The sequence below is a fragment of the Fundulus heteroclitus genome, chromosome 20 (assembly GCF_011125445.2).
Source record: "Fundulus heteroclitus isolate FHET01 chromosome 20, MU-UCD_Fhet_4.1, whole genome shotgun sequence".
Lineage (NCBI taxonomy): Eukaryota > Metazoa > Chordata > Actinopteri > Cyprinodontiformes > Fundulidae > Fundulus > Fundulus heteroclitus.
In genome coordinates, this window is record NC_046380.1 from 30,484,933 (window position 1) to 30,508,006 (window position 23,074).

The window sequence follows — 23,074 nt, forward strand, 5'->3', positions numbered from 1 at the left end:
CAAACTGGTTCATAACAAATTATCACTACTCTTTACAAATCCAACATAACAATCAGTTCGATCTAATCTTTAAGGATAGTTTTAAAGTCAATTAAATCACGACCTACTGTGGGTTCAACACAGAGCAGACACACGATAGACTCTACAGATCTATTTGTCACCACCCATCTTTACAGTAAATCATCGTTAATCCAAACATGTAAGAAACGTCTCATTTAGGAAGGTTCCAATCTGGTAAAACTTCAAAGGAATGACATAATAAAGTAATGGGATGAGCAGAACCTGTTCACTGTGCATGTCGTTGTTATTTATTAACTCTTATCTCTCCTTGGCTCCCTGGTTTAGAAATGCACTGTTGTCAACAACACCGTCATGGTGTGTCTGGCGCCCTCTGTGGCCGAATCTAACAAAAGCTTCTCTGCGATGGGCACCAGTCCTGACGAGATTGGATTCGTCATGGATGGAGTACGCGCTGTACTGGTGATAAACGAGACGTTCAGCTACCACCCGGACCCGGTGTTTGAACTCCTCAGTCCCAACGGCATGCTGGAGCTGAAGCCCAGCTCACCACTCATACTCAAGGTAAGTCGCTTTGTGCTCATGGCACTTATCTATTTTGGTCTTCTCTCTGTCAAACCCTTATGTTTTTTTTTTGTTCTCCTGCTAAATGATGTTTATTTTCCCTCGTTTCTCTCTGTGTCCCTTCCCAGTCAACATGTTTTTTATCCCCTCATGCCTGCGTTCACTGTTTACCTGGAATGTGCGAGAGAAATATGAATGCATGGGTTGAGTTTATTGTGGTTTAACATGAAAGCAGTTTTATATTGAAGGGTACTCTCTGAAGCTGAGGCAGAAATGTCTCCACACACCAGGAGTCCAGGACAAAAGAAGGTTAGCTGAGTGTTAGCACTCAGCCGCCGCACAGGAAGGGCAGCGTTAGCACACAGGAGGATTCCTGTAACCTGGACGGTCGTGTTCTTCGTTTAATCTCGCAAATAGACATTTTTTGAAATAAATAAATAAAAACGCGGTATCCTCTTTAATTCAGCTAAGATTCTGACTGGTATTTGTAAGCATTTGCTTTTCCCTCATCTGTCTATCGCCACAGTTCACTTTTAAATGTGGCTCAACCTTGAAAGATGCTATTTCTCCACCTGTTTTCTCCAATGGGGGTTGAAGACCTTTGGAAAAAAAAATTAAACCATGTCTTTCAAATCAGGTGCAAAGCAAGTCATGTTTTTAAAGTGGGTCCATGCGTTGCTAAGGCACCTGCTCAGATTTTTTTTTTTTTATCTGAGACGGTGAGAGACTTCACAGCCGTGTTTACTGTAAACCGCAGAGGAAGCGTGCATTTGTCCCACCCACCTTCTCTGTCTGATGACATCCCCCTCCTCACCCCTTGAACTTCAAAGCCTTTCAGGAGCGAGGGGGTGAAATTATCATGCAATTTCATGGAAAACCAAAGCCTCTTTTTCACAGCAAATCAGGGTGGAGTTTTAGAAATGAAGAATACCAAGTCTCTCCTCTATATCTTTAAATATAATGCCACAATGACAAAGTGTGATGGCCCCTCTGTGTTCATGGTAAAGACCTTCAGAAACGCACCAAAAACAATTAATCAAGTAAATATTTTCTGGGGAGGCCTGTTTTTTTTTTTTTATTGTTTGTTTTTTAGGAATTAATTCCTCCCACTCTGCAAAACTAAGTGGGTATGGAGAAAAGGTGGCTCAAAGTAGTAAGAAGAAATGTCACTAAAACGCACATATTGTATAAGCATTTATGTCTCTTAATTTAGATGATTGTCACTTACAGCTGATGAAAAGACTCAATTCTTTCTCAGAAAACTCGAAATGCATAAAAGCAATAAAAACTTATGTCTGCTGTAGTGTCTATGGCATCACTGTGTTTGATTGGCTGAAAGCAGCTGTTAACGCAACCCAGACTTCCTAAACACCTCAGCAGAGCAATTCCCATTGTCCAGAATTTAAATAATACTCTTTGAAAGGCGTTAACTTTAACATGGTGAATGTTGCAGAAAGCCTTGGTATGAACGGTTACCCTCAACGATGTCAGCTGATGAGCTACATGTCTGTTTCCAGGGTCGGAACCTCACTCCTGCAGCTCCAGGAAACTCTAAGCTGAACTACACGGTGCTGATCGGAGACACGCTCTGCGCCCCTACCCTGTCTGAGAGCCAGCTGCTGTGTGAATTACCTAACCTGACTGGAGAGCATAAAGTCACAGTAAGGAACGCTCTCTTTCTACTGCGCGATTGTGCTTTTTTTCATTTTCTTAACCTGAAACCAGCAAAGAATGGAGAGTAGCCGATTTTAGGGGGTTTCGGTAACAACGTATGCCATCTGAAAGCGAGTGTTTTCTCCCGTTATGCAGCTGATATTTTCTATTCCCACTATTTATCAGTTTGCTTTAACTGATGAAGCATTCACATTTCTTTCTGACACTTTTATCCATCACGCTCAATAAGCTGTTGCCGCTATTCACACCCCCCCCCCTTTACATCAATCCACTTCCTGCCTTTTCATTCATTCATCCGTCCGACCCAAATACCTCCAATTACACTACATTTTACCCTATTCAGATAGCTGCGAGCGCACGAACACACACATCCCTTCTCCCTTACCGTTGGCAGCGCTTGCGACTGTATTTGTGTCTTAGAGGCTTTTGATCAGTCTGGTTTGGCTGGCATCCTTTCTGGCATTTCAACAGTGTTGGTATTCAGTGGAGACCAAAAAATGGCTAGCGGGCATGAGAGGTCTGCGTCTATTTTTACCCTCCTTCATTTCCTATTTCATAGACGTAAGCCTGTTAAAGGGGATATGGGAGTGGGGGGGGGAGGGGGGGTGAAAGGAACATGCTTGGGAAGGGGTGCTTCTCATCATTTATTTTGGTTTACTGCATTCAAGTTGCAGTTTACAATTGGTTGATGAAGTATGGTCTAAAATGCTCAGGGTGCAGATATCTCCTCGTCCAGCTCAGATAAAAAGTGGCGTTCGTGTCTGTTTTTTTAGTTTAAACTGCAGCACAGCTTTGTTTTGCTGAAGGGCTTTCCTTGAAAAATTCAAGTACTTTCCTGGACTGACATATTGTCCTGGACTGGATGATAAGGGAAAGAGAAACTAGCGGATAGAAAATTTTTGTGTTTTCAGGCTTTATTTGTAATTAGTTTTTTTTCAAACGCTCCTACATCTGTGCCAACCTTGCTTCCTTGCTCTTTCCTTCTTTCCTTCCTTATGCTCTTCTTGCCTTCATCCCTTGTTTTCCTTTGGCATCCCTTCCTTTTTTCTTTTATTGCTTTATTTTGTTCTCTCTCTTCCTCCCTTCTTTATTTCTGTCATCTTAATTTGCTTTCTTCAGTTTTTCCCTGGTACTTTCATTCCTTCCTCCTTTATTTATTTCCTATTTCCTTTCTTCATGCTTTGGTTCCTTATGTTCTTCCTTCTTTATCTAATTTCTTATATTTTCCTCAGTTCTTTACTTTCCTAATTGTATTTCTGTTTTTTCCCCCTTTATTACTTGCCTTTTTCCATATTTTTTCAATTCTTCCTTTATGACAAGGAAGAATTGAAAATTGAATTTTTTTTGTTTGCTCCCTTCAGCCTCTTTTCCTTTCCTTTCCACCTTCCTTTCTCCCTTCTTTCCTTTTCTTATTTCATGGATGGATGGATGGATCTGCACTCTTTGAGAACTTTCCGTAGTAAAGTCATTGTGAGCGTTTGTGTTTCTCCTTTAAAAATGCCCTGATGTTGCTAATTTGAGTTTGGAACAGTCTGGAGTTTGGTCCTGAAAATGTAGATCCTTGGTGATTTTGTTTTACAACCTTCTGTGTCTTCTTATTTTCATGTTGGATTTGTATTACTTGTTCAGCCAGGTGTTACATGCTGAATAACTTGCTTTCATCCCGAATCTTTGTGAGCATCTTAAATGTTGCAGGCTTTTCATCAAGTATCACAGTGACCACTTTAAAAAAAAAGAAAAAAAAAAAGAAGCTAAAACTAGGATTTGTTTTTTTAGAAATGGTTAATGTTTCTCTCTTGTGGCTCATAAACATCTTGTGTCTCCAGTCTTCCTACCACTGCTAGACTGTGGTGATGTTCCTTACAGGAACGCTCCAGCCAGCTCTCTGCACACCTTGGATGTTGCTTGTCATAGACTCTTGCAATGTAACTAAATGTAAACCTCTCACAGACCTCGGTGCCCTATACGCACTATTAAACTGGTCATCATTAATTACCCGCAGACATCTTTCGTTTACAAATCTATGTTCGGCCTGCTGCCTTCCTGTCTACGTTCTAAGATGCTCACAGGGTTTTATTTCTTTCAGTTTGCACAAAATGCGGTAATAAGGTTTCCTCCTATGCTGCTCGAACTTCATGAATCCACTGCAGCGAAAACGTATAATTGTGCCGTTTTAATCATATTTTAAAGAAAATGTAAAAATCATCATTTCCATCCTTTTCGTGTTTTTTAGATTTTGTTGAGAACTTCCCGTTTAAATTCCAGGATAATGTTTTATCATTATTGAGTTATTTTCTGAAACTGGTGTCTTCTGTTCGTGCTACGGGTCTCTTGTAAATGAGACCACCAGTCTCAATAAGACTGAATAAAAGTAAACAAATCAATAAGTTGCAGAACTATCATTGTACCAACATTTCTAAAGGTTTCCCTTATTGATGCAGAGACTACTTTTGTACATTCTTTCAAAACTTGCTAATTTGACTTTCTGCCTTGATCTCTTCGCCAGGTCCGCGTTGGAGGCTTCAAATTCTCACCCGGGACTCTGCAGATCTACTCCGACAACCTGCTCTCTCTGCCTGCCATCATTGGCATCGGCATCGGTGGCGGCCTGCTTCTGCTGGTCATCATTGTGGTTCTGATCGCTTACAAGAGGAAGTCGCGGGATGCCGACCGCACCCTGAAGCGACTGCAGATGCAGATGGACAATCTAGAATCTAGGGTCGCCCTGGAGTGCAAAGAAGGTGAGTGGGCAGTAAGAGGTGCCTGCCTCAGCAAACTTACTCTGTGCTCAACAGAATCAGCACCATCGATGTCGGTATTGGACTAATAGGGTTCGTCCTTCACACAATCTTCCCTTCAGAGCTGCACAACATACGTTTAACAGTCCTGTCGAATTATTCGTCTGCTCTTTCTCCCCTGCGCCCTTTACTTTGCTTTCATAGTCAACACTCCCCTGTTGTTTGGTCATGTGTGCATATTTGTGTGGGTGTTGGTGCGTTTCCAGAGGAGCACTTTGATCTGCGCCAGCCACCAGATGTTGGCTCTCCACCCCAGGAGAGAGCAGCCTGGCTGGCCTCGCCACCATCTACACCGAGTAGTGTTGGAAGGGGGGGGGGGGGTTTAGAAAGAGAGAGGGCATGGAGGTGGTGAAGTAAGGGGTTGTGGCGAAGGAGTGGTTTGGCAACAGCTGAAGCCCAGGGAGGGATAGAGTGAAACTTACACACCAGTGCATTAGCATATATTCATTTGGCAAGAGGCAGCATGGATCCAGGGAGAGGCTGCTGATGCCGGGCTGCTGGCAGACCAGCGAGAGAAGCAGATGGGCTGAAGGAAAAGGAGAATACTGATAACATGATCGTCCCAATATATCTAAAAGAGCGATCATTCCATTTGTTCCATTGTTTTAGAGACATTCGAATAAAGCTGCACTGGTGGCAGCTAGTTGTTCAGGTTGAGCTCTGTACTGATGTGCATATCAGTTTAAAGATGATGCTTCCAGAAAAACAGCATTACAGTTTATTAAAATGAAGCAGATTTATTGTAACACACTCTAGGTTATCGTACTTTTTGTCAATGACTCTTGTTTCCAACAAAATGCCAACCAGTTCTAGTTTTCTCTTTCAGAAATCACAAGGCTTCACATACAGATCCAGAGACATTTGTGGTCACTTGTGATAAAGATGTTTTAAAGCTTTAATGCAAAAACAGCTTTTATTTTGATCATATAATCTCACACTGAAGAATCCTTTTTAAAATCCTACCTTTTTTTGACTATTTAATGGAGGACTATCACCTAGCACCACACATCCTCCATCGTACTATGGACATGAAGCATGTTTCCACAAAGTTATCCTTTTGTTTCACACCAAACTCACCAGTGGTGTTGGCTGCCAAAAGCTCAAGTTTTCTCTCTTCAGACTAAAGCCCACATTTCTAGTTGAAGTCCCAGCAGTTAAGCAAACTGCACACGTTTGTGATGGTGGGACTGGTCGGCATGTATATCGCATCTAATTGTTGTTTTATTGACTTGGTGACCACGAGATGACGCTCTTTGCTGCAGTTCTCCAACAGTAAACTTTAAAGATTAACTTTTTTTACTGGAGGCTTTTCAAACATCGGATTGAGCTTCTCAGACTGCATTAAAAGTATTTTCTTGGACAGAGGCAGCTTGAGGCTACACGAGCTGATGCATAATACACCTAAACCTCTGAGCAAACTGCCGTAAGACAACTTGCTCGTGTGGGATTTAAGTGGCAAATTGTGAAGCTTTTTTTTTTACATTATTTGGCCAAACTGGCTTTTAAACACATCAGGGTTATTTTAAAAAGCTATATAGAAAGTTTTATGCGAAGCTGTGAGGAATTGCGGTTTCAAGCCTATAGATTTTAGATGCTGTTAAAAGCAGATAAAGACATCAACACCACTCCACACCATTCCCTCTGACTTGTATTCATTTCCTGCCCTTTAAAAACTACCTGCAACCCCCCCCCCCCCCCCCCCCCCCACACACACACACACACACACACACACAGACACACACAAAGACACACACATACTCAGACTGCAGGTCAGGCTGTGATTGGCTGCCACTGGGGTGTGCAACAGCAAGTCTACGTTCGCCGACCCTGCCTTTCCCCTGCTGTCACTGCTGTCTGGAAGTAGAGGGGTGGATGGAGGGATATGAAGAAAATGATCAATTGCAACAGGAAGATGGATACAGGAAATAATTTGAGAGGAGGTTATGAAAAATGTGTTGAGTGGAAGTGGTATTTGTAAAGAAAGAGGTTAAATCGGAGACATGATATGAGGAAAGGCAAAAGCAGTGACGTAAATTTCTTCACTTCATGGTACAACCACACTTAAGTTTTTTATTGAGATGTTATGTGATGGACTAACCCAAAGTAATGAAAATTGTGAAGTAGAAGGAAAATTTAAATTATTTTCCTTTTTGTTTTAAAAAAGAAAATATCTTATTTGTCAGATATACAGAGATTGTGCTGGATTTTGGGTCTGAATGTGACTAGCTCGAACTTTTTCAGTGTATATTTGCTGTATATTTTGGTCTGTGCCAGTCTCTAGTCTTTTTCTATCAGGATTACCCTATGTCGAGCTTCATCCACCTTCCCATTAACTTTGACCAGCTTCCCTACCCCCAAAGCATGATGCTGCTACCACACATAGCATTTTACATGTAGGCCAGGAAGTTTCGTTTTGGTCCTATCTGGCCAGAGCACGTTATTGCAATGTTCCCTATATGGTTTTTGTCAAACTGCAAACAGGACTTCTTAGAGCGTCCTTTCAACAAGAGCTTTCTTCTTCTCCACACAATCCTGTTTTGTGGAGTTACACAGCTAATAGTTTTCTTGTCAACATATTCTCCCACCTGAGTTGTGGGTCTTTGCAGCTCCTCTTGAGTTGCATTGGACCTCAGGGCTCCTTCTGGGAAAAATTCCGTTTGAGGAGGATTTGACCACTTTAAACCCTGTATTCATCCAGTTTCCCTTTCTATGCTTCTCTGTATGGGTACATCACATAAAATCCCAATAAAATGATGTGGAAAAGATAAAACGCGGAAAGGTTCAAGCGACACATATGGAAGCTGGTGTGTTTCACTGCAAAGTTAGAAAGGTGGAGAACAGAGAGGGAAGTGGAGGGCGCCAGGAATCTGAAGGGACAAATGAAAGGAAGATGGAGAGATTTAAGAGGTAGAAAGGTGACTTTTAAGATGTCATGTTGATAAGAGGAGAGAGGGAGAAAGAGAGATGGGATCCAAAGACAGGGTGACACGAGCCATCTGTTAGTCTGGGCTTCGGTTTGTTTGTGTAGATTACGTATCTACGTGTGTGCTCCGTTTCAGCCGAGGCTACCGAGCACAAAGACACTCCGTTGTCCTCACGCCAAAACTATATATTTTCTCCTCAAGGAGTTTTCTATAGAAAGCACATTTGAGACAGTTTAACACAAGTGTCCTTTCCCGTTCCGTTCGGCTGTATGGGATATGTTTGAGAGATTTTTACCCTATTAAAGAGAGTCGAGTTCACTGAATGGGGTCAGAGCACACGCTGTCCGGGAGCTGAAAATCTGTACAAACACTGACATGCTTTCACATAAATCATCTGGGCACAAGGGTGTGTGTTTGGCTGTGGGGCAAAACAGAACAAGTGTGTGTGTATGTGTGTGTGTAACAAGAGCTTGTGAGGTGGCAGCATGTAATGTGTGCCTTCTAACACTCTGTGGTTCCTGTGTACTCCCCTCCAGCTTCTTAGATCCAGACCGCTTTCCTCTGTTCCTCCTCTTTCTGCCACCTTTTCCCCGTAGCTTCTCCTTTTTTTCCATTAGAATCATCTTTCTAGCTTTTTCTTCACTGAAACATGAAACATGAAGAGAATAAAGTCCAGTTAAGTCCTTCATGAAGTCAGGTTTTTACTGATTTTCTATTTCTAAGCGACGCCCCTTGATGTTGTTTTTTTTTTTTTGCAGCCTTTGCAGAGTTGCAGACTGACATCCACGAACTGACGCAGGAGCTGGACGGAGCAGGAATCCCGTTCCTGGACTACCGCACATACGCCATGAGGGTCCTCTTTCCTGGGATCGAGGACCATCCTGTACTCAAGGAGATGGAGGTACGGGTCAGTAACGAGCGCTCTGCACTCATGCCCACCCACATACACAACAAGCAGCTGATAAACTTCAGCTTATATAGAAGTCCCACCTGCACCCTGATGACCTAGAAAGAGCAAATTTAAATTAGATGATCAGAGAAAGATCACATTAGAGATGGATTTTTTTCCCCATTGTTGCAGCTAAAGTTTTAATAAAATAAAACAAGATGAAAATCATTTTAGTTTTAATTCTAAGCTGATGTTGTACAGTCAAAGGTTCATGATTTACTTCAGCTCCGCAGGACACAGCCTGTTTGAAGCTATTATTTTCTAACATGACTCGGGGCTATTTGAAAACTAATACAACATGGAACGAGACTTTACTTATATTTGATTATGTATTATGTACAATAAAGCAGTGGCTCCTGAGCTGATGTCTTCCAGACCACCTAGTTGTGCCTTTTTCTAAAAACAAATAGAGTTAATATACGTAAATTGTGTTTACACAATAACATAATGCTCATTATGTTTTTCTTACCATAAGCAGCACTATTGGTCAGGGACACATGATATGTGAATAATTATGACAAAGGTGATGATTAAAGCTATGTTATAACCTTTTTGGTTATAAGCTGTCGGGAGTCAAAGCCTCACAATAAGACATACTAAAGGCAAAAGTCAACTTCACTGCAACACAGTATTTACTTTAAACCATTAAAGAAGAAATAATTACGCTACAAGTGACAAATCCAAGTGTTCTGTCATCTTTTAAGTTTACAAACATCATCAAATTGTTTATCACATGACTAATTCTTACAATGAAAAGGTTTTTATTTTCATGATACCAATAAATGGTATAATTTCCCATTCCTGTAACACAATATTTGGTTCACAAGGACGACGAATTAAAAGGACTTGGTCTGTAGGACGCTTGTCATTGGGCGAGAGGCGGGGTGTGACATCACAGGGCGCCACAGAGATAAACAAGACAACCAACCATGCAGGCACACACTCATTTAGTGTAACCAGGTATCATGACTGCCATGTTTGTGGACTGTGGGAGGAGGCCGGAGTACCTGGAGAGAATCCGGGAATGCATGTGGAGCCGAGCTAAAAAAAAAAAAAAAAAAAACAGGCCGGGATTTGAACCTAGGACCTGCTTGCACCACTTTGCAGCCACTATAATGTATCCACCATTTGGAAAACGCAGAGCTGTGGTGCTGTGCTGTGGGGGCAGGCCTTTGACGCGGTCTCTATCTGCTTGTGCTATCAACTGTATTCCAAAGGGATAGTGCAACACAGCATTGGATTTTCATTTGTATGGCCCAGGCAATCACGGGCCACAGTGGTGCGCTAGCAGGCAGATCAATTTCTTATTACAGCATGAAGCTTGCATTCTCTCTTCAAATCTGTGTTTGTGGCTCTCACAAAGGGAGGCCTGGCCATTGCTTTGAGACGGGAGGAGGAAACCGGGGTAAAGGGAGGCATGTATATGAGAAAATAGAAAAAGGAGGGTTGGGAGGAAAATGTGCAAGTCTTCAGCGATTTTTGTTTTAAAGATATTTACACACATGCCTGCAAAGGAACAAATTGAAGGTCTTTTCATGAGAGTGTTTCCCAGTTTTCACACACATTGCCTCATTTCACAACTATGCATCACAGTCGGTTCGTTCTCCTCATTTCTCTCTTATTGTTCCTTTTCTATTATTATCTGTGACCTTTTCCCATGACTACACCTTTCCCACCTGTCTCTGTACTCGCAAATCCTTCCTCTTCTTGCACATTCATCTCTTCTCACCAAATCCCTGATTTATTTACACAACCTTCATCTTTTTTTTTACTCTCACTTTCTTTTTATGTCCCATATTCTCTTCAGCCTTCTGTGTTTTAACTCTTTCTCTCCTCCCTGTGCATCAGGTCCAAGCGAATGTGGAGAAGGCCCTGACGTTGTTCGGCCAGCTACTGACCAAAAAGCACTTCTTGCTGACATTCATCCGCACACTTGAGGCCCAGAGGTCCTTCTCCATGCGAGACAGAGGCAACGTGGCTTCTCTCATCATGACAGCATTGCAGGGGGAGATGGAGTACGCCACGGGTGTCCTCAAACAGCTCCTGTCCGACCTTATCGACAAAAACCTGGAGAGCAAGAACCACCCGAAGCTGCTTCTCAGGCGGTAAGAAAAGGAAGCACAAACAGGGGGTGGCTTGCACAAAAACATGTCATATGCACCAATGGTTCTTCCAGTGGAGCTTCAAGTTTATGCCCTGTGGAGTGTGCTTGTGGGTTCGAGCTATTGTTTACCAAACTTTTTACACTTCTAAAATGTCTTTCAGGACAGGCTTTTCAGTGCAAGTTAGCACTAATTGGCTAAATAAAAACAATTTGTTGCTTCGCTTTTCTTTTCTTTCGCCAAATTGTAAACTATGCAAGGCATTGCACGGTTGCTTGTGCAAATCTTTGCGTGCTCCTTGAACTGCCAGTCGAATAATATTTTTCCTTGTTGCAACTCAAAACCGTGCAGGATTTTGAAGTGGTAAAAAAAGGATACGTAAGAGAGGCATGTAGGGGACACTGTCTATGCTAAGACCCGAATGCAACTGAGAATCTGTGGCAAGAGTTAAAAAAAGAGACTTTTTTTTCCATCAAATCTGACTAAGCTTGAGGTATTTTGCAAAGAGGAATTGACAATAATGCTTGTCTCCACGTGTGCAAAGAGGGTTGAGATGTACACCTCATAAATACAAAACACTTGCAGCTGTAATGTGGTTCAAAGTCTTCACTCAAGGAGGCTAAATACAATTGCGTGCCGCAGTTTTCAGATCTTTAATTAGAAAAAGATGCATCCTTTTCCTCCTCCTCCAGTTACGTGTTACTCTGAGCTGGACTATCACATGAAACACTAAAGTTTGTGGTCGTGATCTTGCAAAATGTGAAAACGGTTTTGCAAGGATGTATGCTTGGCTTTCTTTGGGTGATAAAAATCAACTGAAAGGAATAGATGACAGTTTGCTGTGATTGTCAGACCGGCGATCTTCCGGTCCTGATGGGATAACTAAAAGAAGTGAATGCAAGGGACAATGACTGTGGCTTCTGAGGCCTTTGTGGCTATACCTTGTCTCTATCCCTGGGCCCTGTCCCTGTCAGAGAGGATTACACCCCTGAGCACACATGCACTCCCACCGGAGCTGCCGCGAGACAGGCCGCCGTATCCCCCCCTCCTGCACTCACAGCAAGAAACATTGTGAGGGAAGGAAGTATGAGGAACAGAGCAGGTGTGAAGAAGAGAGAGAAAAAGGCTTTGCTAGGGAATGGAGAGAGATGAGCAATGGAGGAGGAAACAAAACTGAGAGGGGAAAGAGGCAGAGGCAGCACGAGAAAGGTGCATAGAGCTCCAGGGATGCAGGGAGGTGGTGATTGACAGAAACAGAAGGCAAAATGTCTACAGGGAGATTTAAGCTTGAGGGAAATTGATGGGGGGGAAACGTATAGAGGGAGATAGGGAAGAGTACGGTTGTTGCACACACGAGCCGTCCAGTATGTTGGATACAGAGAAAGTAGGGAAGAAAAAGGAAGCTGCGAGAGACGGGCATGAAAAGATACACGTGGTTATGGAGAGAGACAATTAAAGAAATGGTCTGTCTCCAAATAAATTGGAATTAGACATCTAATGATAAAAATCTACCTTTTTCCTCTCTTCCGCCGCTCCCTCAGAAATATATTTGATTAAAAATCTAATCAAGACATGACTCTGAATCTGTGTGAAGCCTTTTTTCCAATCTGCTCCCAGGGCAAAAAGTCATCAGGAGCTGGGCCCATTAAGCTTGTTGAAAATGTTTAATGCTAAACAGTCTAACAAATATGCAAGGTTTTATTTATAGACACGCATGCAGAAAAATTGTCTTCCCTGTGAATTGTAGTTCTTTCCAAAAGCGCTCTCTCTCCCTGTTTACTGCCTTCTTTCATCCCCAATACCTTCAATACCTTCATTCCCCGTTGCATCTACTTTCATCGCATCGTTTTCTGACAGAGAAAAAAAAGAGTGATGCACATCAAACACTCAGCAGTCCAACCGGGAGGCTTGCAGGAGTACAGAAGTTCATCTTCCCTTTTTTGCCATAGACCCACACCGATTTCCCTCCAATACTGGCCTACTTTTCTCTTTCTTCCAGATACTTTCTTTTTCTGTTCTACTGTTATCGTGAAAATCTTTCAATTTCAATGGAAGCTTGACCAGAAAATATCTTGGATAATACCGCATGTCATCAGGGAAAACATGAAATTACAGAATCATTGTTGAATGTGAGGAGGGTGATTTTCATAGCAATTCATCTATATTACCTTACAGTAAAGACTGAATAAATATATTAGATAATATAAAGGACAAACAGCAACAACAGCAGCAGAACTTGTCTCATCACCACTAAGGTTATAGACAACTTTACTTGATTTTAACGGGGGAAAAATAATTCAACCCTTTTATCCAAGATCTCGGCAGATTTGATCCTCCTGTACCCAAAACAGTCTGATTACCTTAAATTGAGTCCCTGCCAGAAGCTGAAGTTTAGAAACCATCATCAATACTTTTACTTAATTAAAATGCCTATGAGGAAGATATCCTGACCTTAAAGTGTGTCAAACCACATCATAGTCTCCAAGTTGCTACATATTCTGTGTATCATTGCTCAGATTCATGGATGCATTTATCTGGTAAACAAAAAAAGGAAAGAAACTTATAAACCAACCACAAAATGTTTAATGTTGACATAATGTTCTGCGAACGGCAGAGAATTACCTGCTTGCTGAATCATTGATTGCTGCGCAGAGATGAAGACTGACACTTTGTCTGATGTCCAGCAGGTGACACATGTAGCATTAAATACAATAACATTTGCAAATGCAAAATATTTGTTTCAATCATGCTTTAATAATCTGGCTGCCAGCCCAATAAGTAGATCAGTTTGCTCGTTGGCCGGCATTTTCTTCCTTCTTTTATTCCAGCTCCATTTGCTCTGTATGAGCACGCAGTCATTAACTCAGGGTTGACTTGCTGACTTGATGACCAGCTTCATAAAGGTTAATGTCGGGGTTAGTTAAGCTGAATCTCTTAAATAAGAAGAAAGCCTGGGTACATTAAATCTTTAGATTTAAATCGTTAGATCTCAGGTGTTCAGAGAGTTAAACACAATACATCTGTTAAATACAGTTTTATTTCCTTTAGTGGGCAGTTCTATTGTTTACTAAAGAAGCAGATGTTCCCTCACGGCGATGCAAATTTATGATTAACAAGAGAGACGATTGAATTTTACCAATTGTTGTTGTTTTTTTCTAAGTGAGTTTGCTTGAAGCTAAAGAAAAGATAGGAGCTTTGACAACGAAATGAAGTGCAGGCGTTTGTTTTACAAAGCAGTTTGGTTTTTTGAAGGAGAGCAGAGGTTAACTGCATGAAGACTGAGAATGTCCTGCTGAATCTGATCAAAGTGTTGCTCTGTGGTAACAGATTGTAGCTACATGTGTACAATAGAAAACACTGAGAAGTTCATTTATTTGTGTAATTCAGTTTATACAGTGAAGCTCATATATCATACATATTCATTACACAGTGATACATTTAAGTATTTTTGTTGTTTTTCCTTTCCTTTTTCTCTGAGATATACAATATCTCAAATATATATATATATATATATATATATATATATATATATATATATCTCAGATAATCTAAAATAATTACGAACACAACAAATGTTTTAATAGACTACATAGATGTTAAGTTATGACTGTTATGGCCTTCACAATCATGGGAAGGACCTCTGACTTGACAGCTGTCCAGCAGATCGTTGCTGACATCCTCTAAGGGAGGGGAGCTACAGACACTCATTGCTTAAGAAGTTGGCTGCACACAGACCACTGAACTCAGGCATCTTATTGGAAAGTTGAGTGGAAGAAAAGACTGGGGGGCAAACGTGTACCGACGAGAAATAGCTGCAGTCTTTAAGAGTGTTGTGAAGCAAAGACCATTCAAGACTTAAGGAGATTCACAATGCTCCAACTGTGGCTTACATTGGAGATTCAACAGCCACCACACATAGATGCACGACTGGCCAGAAAACCAGAAAACCAGGGCTGACCACCTCCATACAGCACTATGAGTTACTGCATTGATGCAGTAACTCATAGAAACAGAGACAGTATATGGATGTACTTTTCAGAGGGCTGACATTTCTGCATTTATTGGTCTTACGTAATAATAATGATTCTCTGAAATAACTTTTTGATTATTTTAGCCAGCTTTTACTTGCTGTAGGCCAAGATCCTGAAATGAACAGAAATAAACACAATAAATCACTCTGTGTAAAGAATCTATATAATGTTTAAAATGAATTTGAAAGGAAACTACGGATAAGATTAGCTTTTGAATGATATTTGTTGAGATGCACCTATATGAGCTGGGCATGGGTTTGAAAACATGTTTAGGCTTGTTCTCTTTACATTATTCTGCTTGCACTCCAACCAATCAGAATGTTGTTTCCTTCTCTCCCAGGACGGAGTCAGTAGCTGAGAAGATGCTCACCAACTGGTTCACCTTCCTGCTTTACAAGTTCCTCAAGGTAAAACTGTCACAAAGAGACACACCGAACCTCTGCAGCAGTAGCAGCTCTGGCACTCCCTAACACACATGCATACGCGGCTGCAGTGTGAGATAAGACAGCAGCAATTGCTCCTTTGCCTTTCATTTGAAACAAAAAATGTCTTTTTCCTTACCGAATCTGCAGAGACTCGAGCTCTCTTCAGATGCAGTGGGAGATACTGTGATCACTGTAACCTGTTCTCCCTCAGAACGTAGAATCAAATGCATTTTTCTCATTTCTTTGAATCGGTGTGCTTTCTCTGCATTTTTTGAATTATTCCCTCTGATTTCATATGAGAGGGAATCACTAAATGCTGCTAAATTCATGCTCCTTCTCATGCACTGCCTCCATTTGAATGTTTCCGGAGCTAATCAGTTAGCAGTGGGGCTTTAAACAGCCCGTCAGGACAGCCAGTCTGCTGGACAGCAAACCGGCCAAGCCCCGAGGGGTCCCAGTTAGCATCTGTGTATGAGAGTGTGGGGTTTGGATCTCGCATGCATGTGTGTGCCTTGGCTTCAAATGCGAGACTGGACAGCCGGAGTGGAGTTCAGTGAAAGGAGAGTGGGTTATGAGAGAAGCTGTTTGGGATTTATTCAGCAGCTGTGTTTATGAACTTTAGACCAGGCTAAAAACAACAGCGAAAACACAAGGTAGATATTTGTTTATAGAAAAGAAAGAGTAGAAATTGTTCCCAAGATGCTTTAGAAGATGTTAAAAAAAAAATAGAGAAACAGAGGATGAGAAGGATGGAAATTGGAATGGAGGAAACACGACAGCTTTTATCCAACCTTTGCTACTCGGCTTTCTCCTGAGTTTTCAAGGGTCACGGAAAAGAAAGGCCCGGAACAATTTCAAGATTCAGTCAGGTGTGAACGGAGATGGGTAAAGGTCAAGTAGTGTTTCAGAGGGGCAGACGAGATGGAGCTTTTACCTACTGAAGGGAACATGGAGAAGAAAAAAAAGAAGAAATCTTTTATCCATTACCCTGTTCTTAAAGTTCACCTGTCCTATTTTCCCTGGCCTGTTTGGGGGGGGTCAGATACCTCGTGTTTTTGTTCTATTTCTAAACCTGATGTTTCTGCTTGTTGCTTTTGGTAAAATCACAGATGATTGCATGAAATTGGTTTTATTTTGTCATTAGAACAAAAAGATCCAAACAACGCAAAAGTGAGACTAAGGCACCGCACAGAGTCAGCGCTGCCCATGTACACTGGCAACGTTTGAAAGAGGCAGAAGGGCTGAGATTTTTTTTGCTGTTCGAAAGAGAGGACGTCTGCCACTGTGCTGCGTTTTCACCGTAGGAGGCAGGCGGAGCGAGATGATCCCACAGAGTTCATCTTACAGCTCGCCAACATGGCTGACTCCAGTCAGTAGATGAACCTGCCTGGTTTAAGTGTTAAGGACAGGGAATTACTTTTTTTCTCATTTTGTCACGTTGTGGTAACAAACTTTGACTCTTTATTGGTGATATGGCATAACGCTGGATAATACCCCGACGACGTGATGACGTACCTTTAAACAGATGAACAGATACTCGTTTATAAGTACATTTAAGACATACTGAACTGTATTAATGACAAATCAAAATCAATTATGTTCATAGGAAACATTAAGATCAGAGGAGCTGCTATCCAGCTATTGGATACATTTACCATCTTAGCGACATGGTTTTATTGGAAAATGTTTCTGTTTTGGCCTTAAAACTGCTTAGTTATATGGTATCTCTTTACCCAAGAATCTGAAAGTCTCCTAAAACTCTCCTAGTTTTCTGCTGCAATAAGTATCACCAGATCTATTACCAGCATAGATAGTACATATATAAATATTAACTATATAGCTAGTTCATATTAACTGCAGTTTTTGCAATATTGATATTGCGTATAGTGATGTCAATATATTTTTAATAATATATTTTCAAATTTCCTAATGTACTGTTTTGCAATTCTATGTGAATAAATCGAGGGCCCTTTGCTCTAATACCCCCAAATAAAATGCAGTACAATCATCTGGACATTAAACCAAGATTACACATCCCTCTGAAGACAATCCATCCTGAAACGTGGTGACAGCACCAGGCAGAGAAGTTGGCTCATTTTGATAGGAAGATGCACCGAGCTAAATACTGGACATTGCTGGAAATGACTGAAGTTGTGTTTTTTTTTTTAGCAGAGTAAAGACATTAAATACACATATGTTTGCTGTTGAGGGATATTTTAATTCTAGTCTGTCTTTAGATTTACAAGATCTACAAAACTGGTGGAGGCATACCTCAAAAGGCTTGCAGCTGTAATTGCAGCGAAAGGTAGCGGTTCTACAAAATAGTGTCTGCTCTGGACTTTACTTAGGGTTGTTAGGATAAACAAGGTTTAATATACATGGAGGCTAAATTTTTCAGATTTTTCTTTAACATTTTTCCAAATCCCCCTTTACAATAATGAACCTTCCTTGTGTTTGTCTGTTACTTAAATCCGATACTTTGATATTTCTGGTTGCAACATGACGAAATTCATGAACATGACGGCTTTTGCAAAGATTCGAGGCACATTAGCTTATAGGCATATAGCTCCATTTTGACATACAATTAGTCATTGTGACTCTAGGTGTGAAGCATGTCAGTAAGTAAAGGATAGCTTCTGTCTGACTTTAATTGATTTCAGTGGACATTTCCACCAGTAATGGTGGTTTGAATCTATGTGATCTAAACTCCAAAGAAAGTCTGTTAAAGTAAACGGTTTAATTTGCGGTTGACATCTCTCTTTCAGAGTATGGGAAAATCTGAAATTATCCAATATTTTAGAATATGATCCTGCCTGCCTCTCTGAGGGGCACCATTGTATGAATAAGAAATACGGCCAACGTTGCAAGAAATAGGACCTGACTTTAAGGAGTCGTGTAGCCGGCAGTGCTTAGCTGGCAGGGTCAGCTAAACAACTGGATGAAAATAGGAGAAACCGAGCAGAGAGGGAGAAGGAAAGACAGACAGGGGGCCCAACATCCCAGCGCTTGTTCCCTGGCTGACACGTCTCACACACCAAAGTGCTTCTCCAAGCGTTTTCCAGCCCTCAGTCATTAACCTTCTATTAACTCCTCCATCAATTGCCACTCAGTCTCACTCACACTTTCTCTGAATCTTTTCCTCCTCCCCACTCATTCAGTCGGTCCCTCACACACAAATAGAGATTTTCGCAGCATGTTTTTCTTCCCTCGGAGACGAGGCTCTGGGGAGAGTTGCTCTGTGCTGTTTGCCAACACGGGCCATGGCCTTGTCCTTTCCTGCTCTGCCTCTGCCTCCCTTGTAGAAGATTAGAAATATAATTAGTGCATTGCTCAGCAAAGTAATCTCCGTATTTATTTCTTTTTTTTGACAGAATGTATTTGCAAAGTTGCAGTCATATTAGGGTTGTCAAAATAATCAACATTCTGATACGATCAATACGATCAATAAAAAAAAGGTATATATATTTAAGCTGACCTATTCTTATTTGCACAAATTGTCACACTTCTTCCGTCAGGAGCGCTGCAATATCAGAGACACTTAGCCTCCCTGCAGCCGCTCACCTGACCAACACATTGATCTGCTGCTGGATGTTTTCAACTCGGCCAAGGCGTCGGTCACAGCCAGACAAAAACATATGTAACTCTCTTTAGCTGAGAAGGCGAACACAAGGCGTTGTTCGGAGGAACTTTCCCTATGAAGCAGTAGGACAGGAAAAAAAAAAAAGAAATGCCGAACGATTACAAGCTATCGCTACAACACTGACGTTTCAGAGCAAATTCAGTAAAGTCTATCTGCAACAGTGAAGTAAGAAACCTCTCGGACGACATATGCTAACTCTAGCTGGTTAAATATCAGCTTCATGATGAAGGGCTTCTGTCAGTCTGAGCTCCCGTCAAGATGCGCTACCACTCCATTCAACTGTGGTACGAATTGATGCAGGAAACCATTAATCAGCTGTTGGCTGCTAAATAGTGAAACAACATAACTGCCCCCCCCCACCTCACACACACACACACACACACACACACACACACACCTCCATTACATATGTATTTATTTGTAAAACCATTTGAGGTTAATATGGCTTATAATAAAACCGGTAAACATTAAAAAATGGTGGCACTAGGCTGAAGCTGTCAATTAGAGCAGAAAAAGTACTTCCATAATGGATATTAACACTTATGCTAAGCAGTAATTTGTCTGTTGTTTGACAAATAGGAATGTGACGCTTTCAAATTATATATTTTTCTAAACAAGGGCAAAAGTGCTCACTACTTTTTGTTTGGGAAGTCAAATATTGTCAAGTTGAAATTAAACTTTTTCTTTTTTATCTCAACAAAATAACCCTTTGCCTTCAAAAGAGAGCGTGCCATGTTTTCAAAAATGGTATTGGGTATCGCGTATTTTTCTCAGCATCTGTATAGACTTTGAAATTTTAGTATTGTGACAACCTTAATTTACATCCAAGTTTTATCTGTATCTCTGTTTTCTTTTGTCAGGAATGTGCTGGTGAGCCTCTCTTCATGCTGTACTGTGCCATGAAGCAGCAAATGGAAAAAGGGCCAATAGATGCAATCACGGGAGAAGCCCGCTATTCCCTCAGTGAGGATAAACTCATCAGACAACAAATTGACTACAAAACTTTGGTCAGTGCTCATGCAATCTTGTGAACTCGCTCTTTAGTATGATACTAATGTATGTCCACTGCTCTAAGCAAGTCTTATTTTTTGCTTTAAAACTGAATCCATTCCAGCCGTTTCCATTTCCTGGTCCGTATTTAAACCGTTTTCCTTATTTTTCTTATAGACGCTTCACTGTGTGAACCCAGAGAATGAAAATGCCCCCGAGGTGACGGTAAAGACCCTTAACTGTGACACGGTGACTCAGGTGAAGGAAAAACTGCTGGATGCTGTGTACAAGGGGACCCCATACTCCCAGAGACCGAAGGCCTCGGATATGGATCTCGGTGAGGAAAAAAATGCTGCAAAGATGTGCTTGGGGGGCATGAAGAGGGAATCATTTCAAGAGATGTCTGAAGCCAGAGGGTGCCGTTCAGAAAAGAGAGGAGAAATCACCTGGGAAAAAAGTTCTTCAAATTGTTCCCTTTCTTCAACATAAACTTCTTTGTATGCACTGTTAGCCTAGGCAATCTGACTTGTTTAGGAGTGGTACATTGGTTCAAACATGTCCTTGCCCATGTGTTTGATTCCTTTTATGCGTTTCCTGGTGTGTGACAGAGTGGCGGCAGGGCAGGATGGCCCGGATCATCCTTCAGGACGAGGACGTCACCACAAAGATTGATAACGATTGGAAGAGACTCAACTCCCTAGCTCACTACCAGGTACCCAGTGGGATAGAGCCACCAGAATTACAGCTGCTTGGTTCCTGCATGCTCAACTGAGTGCAGCATTTTATGTGGGGGAAAAAGGCTGACATAATTACGCATATTGCGGACTATAAGACGCTGCATAATATAAGTCGCATTGGTCAAAAAATGCATTATAAAGAGGAAAAAAAACATATATAAGTTGCACCAGACTATACGTCGCACTGGACTATACGCATTTATTTAGACATTTATTTCACACAATCCAACACTATCTGGTAAGCAAACTTCTTAAATTACACAGCTCCATCCATGACCAGATGAATAACATGGAAACTCTAGATTCAGACTTAAAAGGCTGTCCCAAAGTCTTAAGTTTGCAAATAAACTAGCAATTTGCCACCAAGACCAAAAATTTGTATTTTACCATCTTGCCTTGAACTGAAATGCCTCGGTTTTACAATTTACAGGAGGTAGTCAAACTAAAATGTAACACAATCTAACACAACATGATCCAATCGCTTTTATGTAGGATTATTTAGGATTATTTATCTTCTCTTGAAGTAATATAACAAATATAATTTTTTCTATAACATTTATTGTTGTTTTGATTTTGGTTCAGAATAGACACCTGCTAAATGTCTTCGTTTTCAAATATTTTGCGGAACATTGCACCTTTTGCAGTGTAACAGCTGATGTGAGCTGGTTAGTCGGGCTGTCTTCTGAGGTAGCTAGCCTGCAATTGGTTGCTTGACGGGTCTCTGTAGCTTTTTTTTTTTTTTTTATAACTTGGAAAGAGTGATGCTTGGTCCTGTTAATTAACACCAGACGGGCGAAGATATAGCAGTAGCCTTTAATTGGCTAGCACGGGTAGACATGTACTAATCTACGCTTCATACAACTGCACTTTTCTGGCATCTTAATAAAAACCCTTGAAATTGTAGAGAGGGGGTGATGGAAAAAGTGTAGCTGTTTTAAAACTGTAACTTTAGAAAAGTTTGGTATAGTTCTATATGGGCAGTCAGCTTTAAGCCACAAGATGAATCCCAAGGATTTAATTGGTACTTATTTTTTTCCTGCTGCAATTGTGCAATCTGCTGCCTTGGTCAGAAAATGAGAGAACAAAATGCAAAGGTAGCGTACACCAACGGAGAACTAAAACGGATCAGAATGACGCTTTATAGAAAATATTTGGGGTCGTTGAGACCGGTATAGTAAAGTCCTGCTGGTGGGCTCTCTGCTGTGCTGTAAAACTGAACTTGGAAGTCCTGTTGCAGGTGACAGATGGCTCAGTGATCGCCCTGGTGCCCAAACAGAACTCGGCCTACAACATCTCCAACTCCTCCACATTCACCAAGTCCCTCAGCAGATATGGTACGAGAGAAGGTGTGTGTGTGTGTTCTGTGTGTTTGTGTATATGTGTGCGTGTATAAGTATATATATGTATGTGTTAGGTTTCATGTCTGTTGTGTGTCACTTGTCATGTGTGTAAACAGTCTTTTGTGTATAAACTGCACCTCCGCTGTAGAGGGGATGTTAGTTTTGTTTGGTGGAGCAGCTACAGCATAGATTATAGCAAAAAGAGTCAAGAAAATATGTTTACTTTTAGATAGTTGATTGATTAAAATTGTGTACGTGGAATAAACTATTTAGCCACTATTACATAAATGCAAAAACTATCAGATGCACTTTTTTTTTACTTGTTTAACTAGTTTGGTCCATACTAACAGTCCCTCAGGCTTGCTGCAAATATCTGCTCACACACACCTCATCACCTTTACTCTGCCCATCCGCGGTCCACATTCTCACCTGACATTTCAAACCTCTCAATCCTTTCCTGCTTTGTCACCTGAGTGACAAGCATTCAAAGTGAAAGCAAAATGCTCTGTGTCACAAATATGGGATCATTGTCCGATAAATGGAAGAGGGGGGGTGGGGTTTGGAGAATGACAGACATTTTTATTCAGGATTGAATGAGTGACACGGCTGTCACCTTTCAAAAAGCTTTTAACTTCACAGGAAGGTTAATGCTTGCAGCTGCCTCATGCTTTTTATTTATGACTTTTACTCCTGTGGACTTGAAATTTGTTCTTAGATCTGAGATTTTTTTTTTCTTTTTTGGATGATGATGATGAAGAAGGGGCTCTGATCAGATGAGACCAACACTGAATTTTCTGGCCGGTATGGCAGAAAATGAGCATGCCACCTAACCCAGAGGTGAAACATGGGAACAAAAATTATTTTGTGGCGATGCTTTTCTTC

General features: G+C 41.2%; 1 protein-coding gene across 4 annotated transcripts in view; it reads left to right on the forward strand.

Annotated features, from left to right (window-relative positions):
- The window catches only part of plxna1b (plexin A1b), a 254,801-nt gene that overhangs the window by 220,040 nt on the left and 11,687 nt on the right, over positions 1-23,074 (forward strand). The window contains exons 18-27 of one of the 4 annotated variants that reach the window (XM_012870500.3): positions 346-582; positions 2,100-2,243; positions 4,763-4,997; positions 8,737-8,885; positions 10,776-11,032; positions 15,401-15,467; positions 19,986-20,132; positions 20,293-20,452; positions 20,724-20,827; positions 22,090-22,198. In XM_012870500.3, the coding sequence (XP_012725954.1) occupies positions 346-582; positions 2,100-2,243; positions 4,763-4,997; positions 8,737-8,885; positions 10,776-11,032; positions 15,401-15,467; positions 19,986-20,132; positions 20,293-20,452; positions 20,724-20,827; positions 22,090-22,198 (1,609 nt within the window). The remainder of the gene's footprint in view (positions 1-345; positions 583-2,099; positions 2,244-4,762; positions 4,998-8,736; positions 8,886-10,775; positions 11,033-15,400; positions 15,468-19,985; positions 20,133-20,292; positions 20,453-20,723; positions 20,828-22,089; positions 22,199-23,074) is intronic. The other 3 variants (XM_012870503.3, XM_012870502.3, XM_012870504.3) reach the window with 3 other exon arrangements.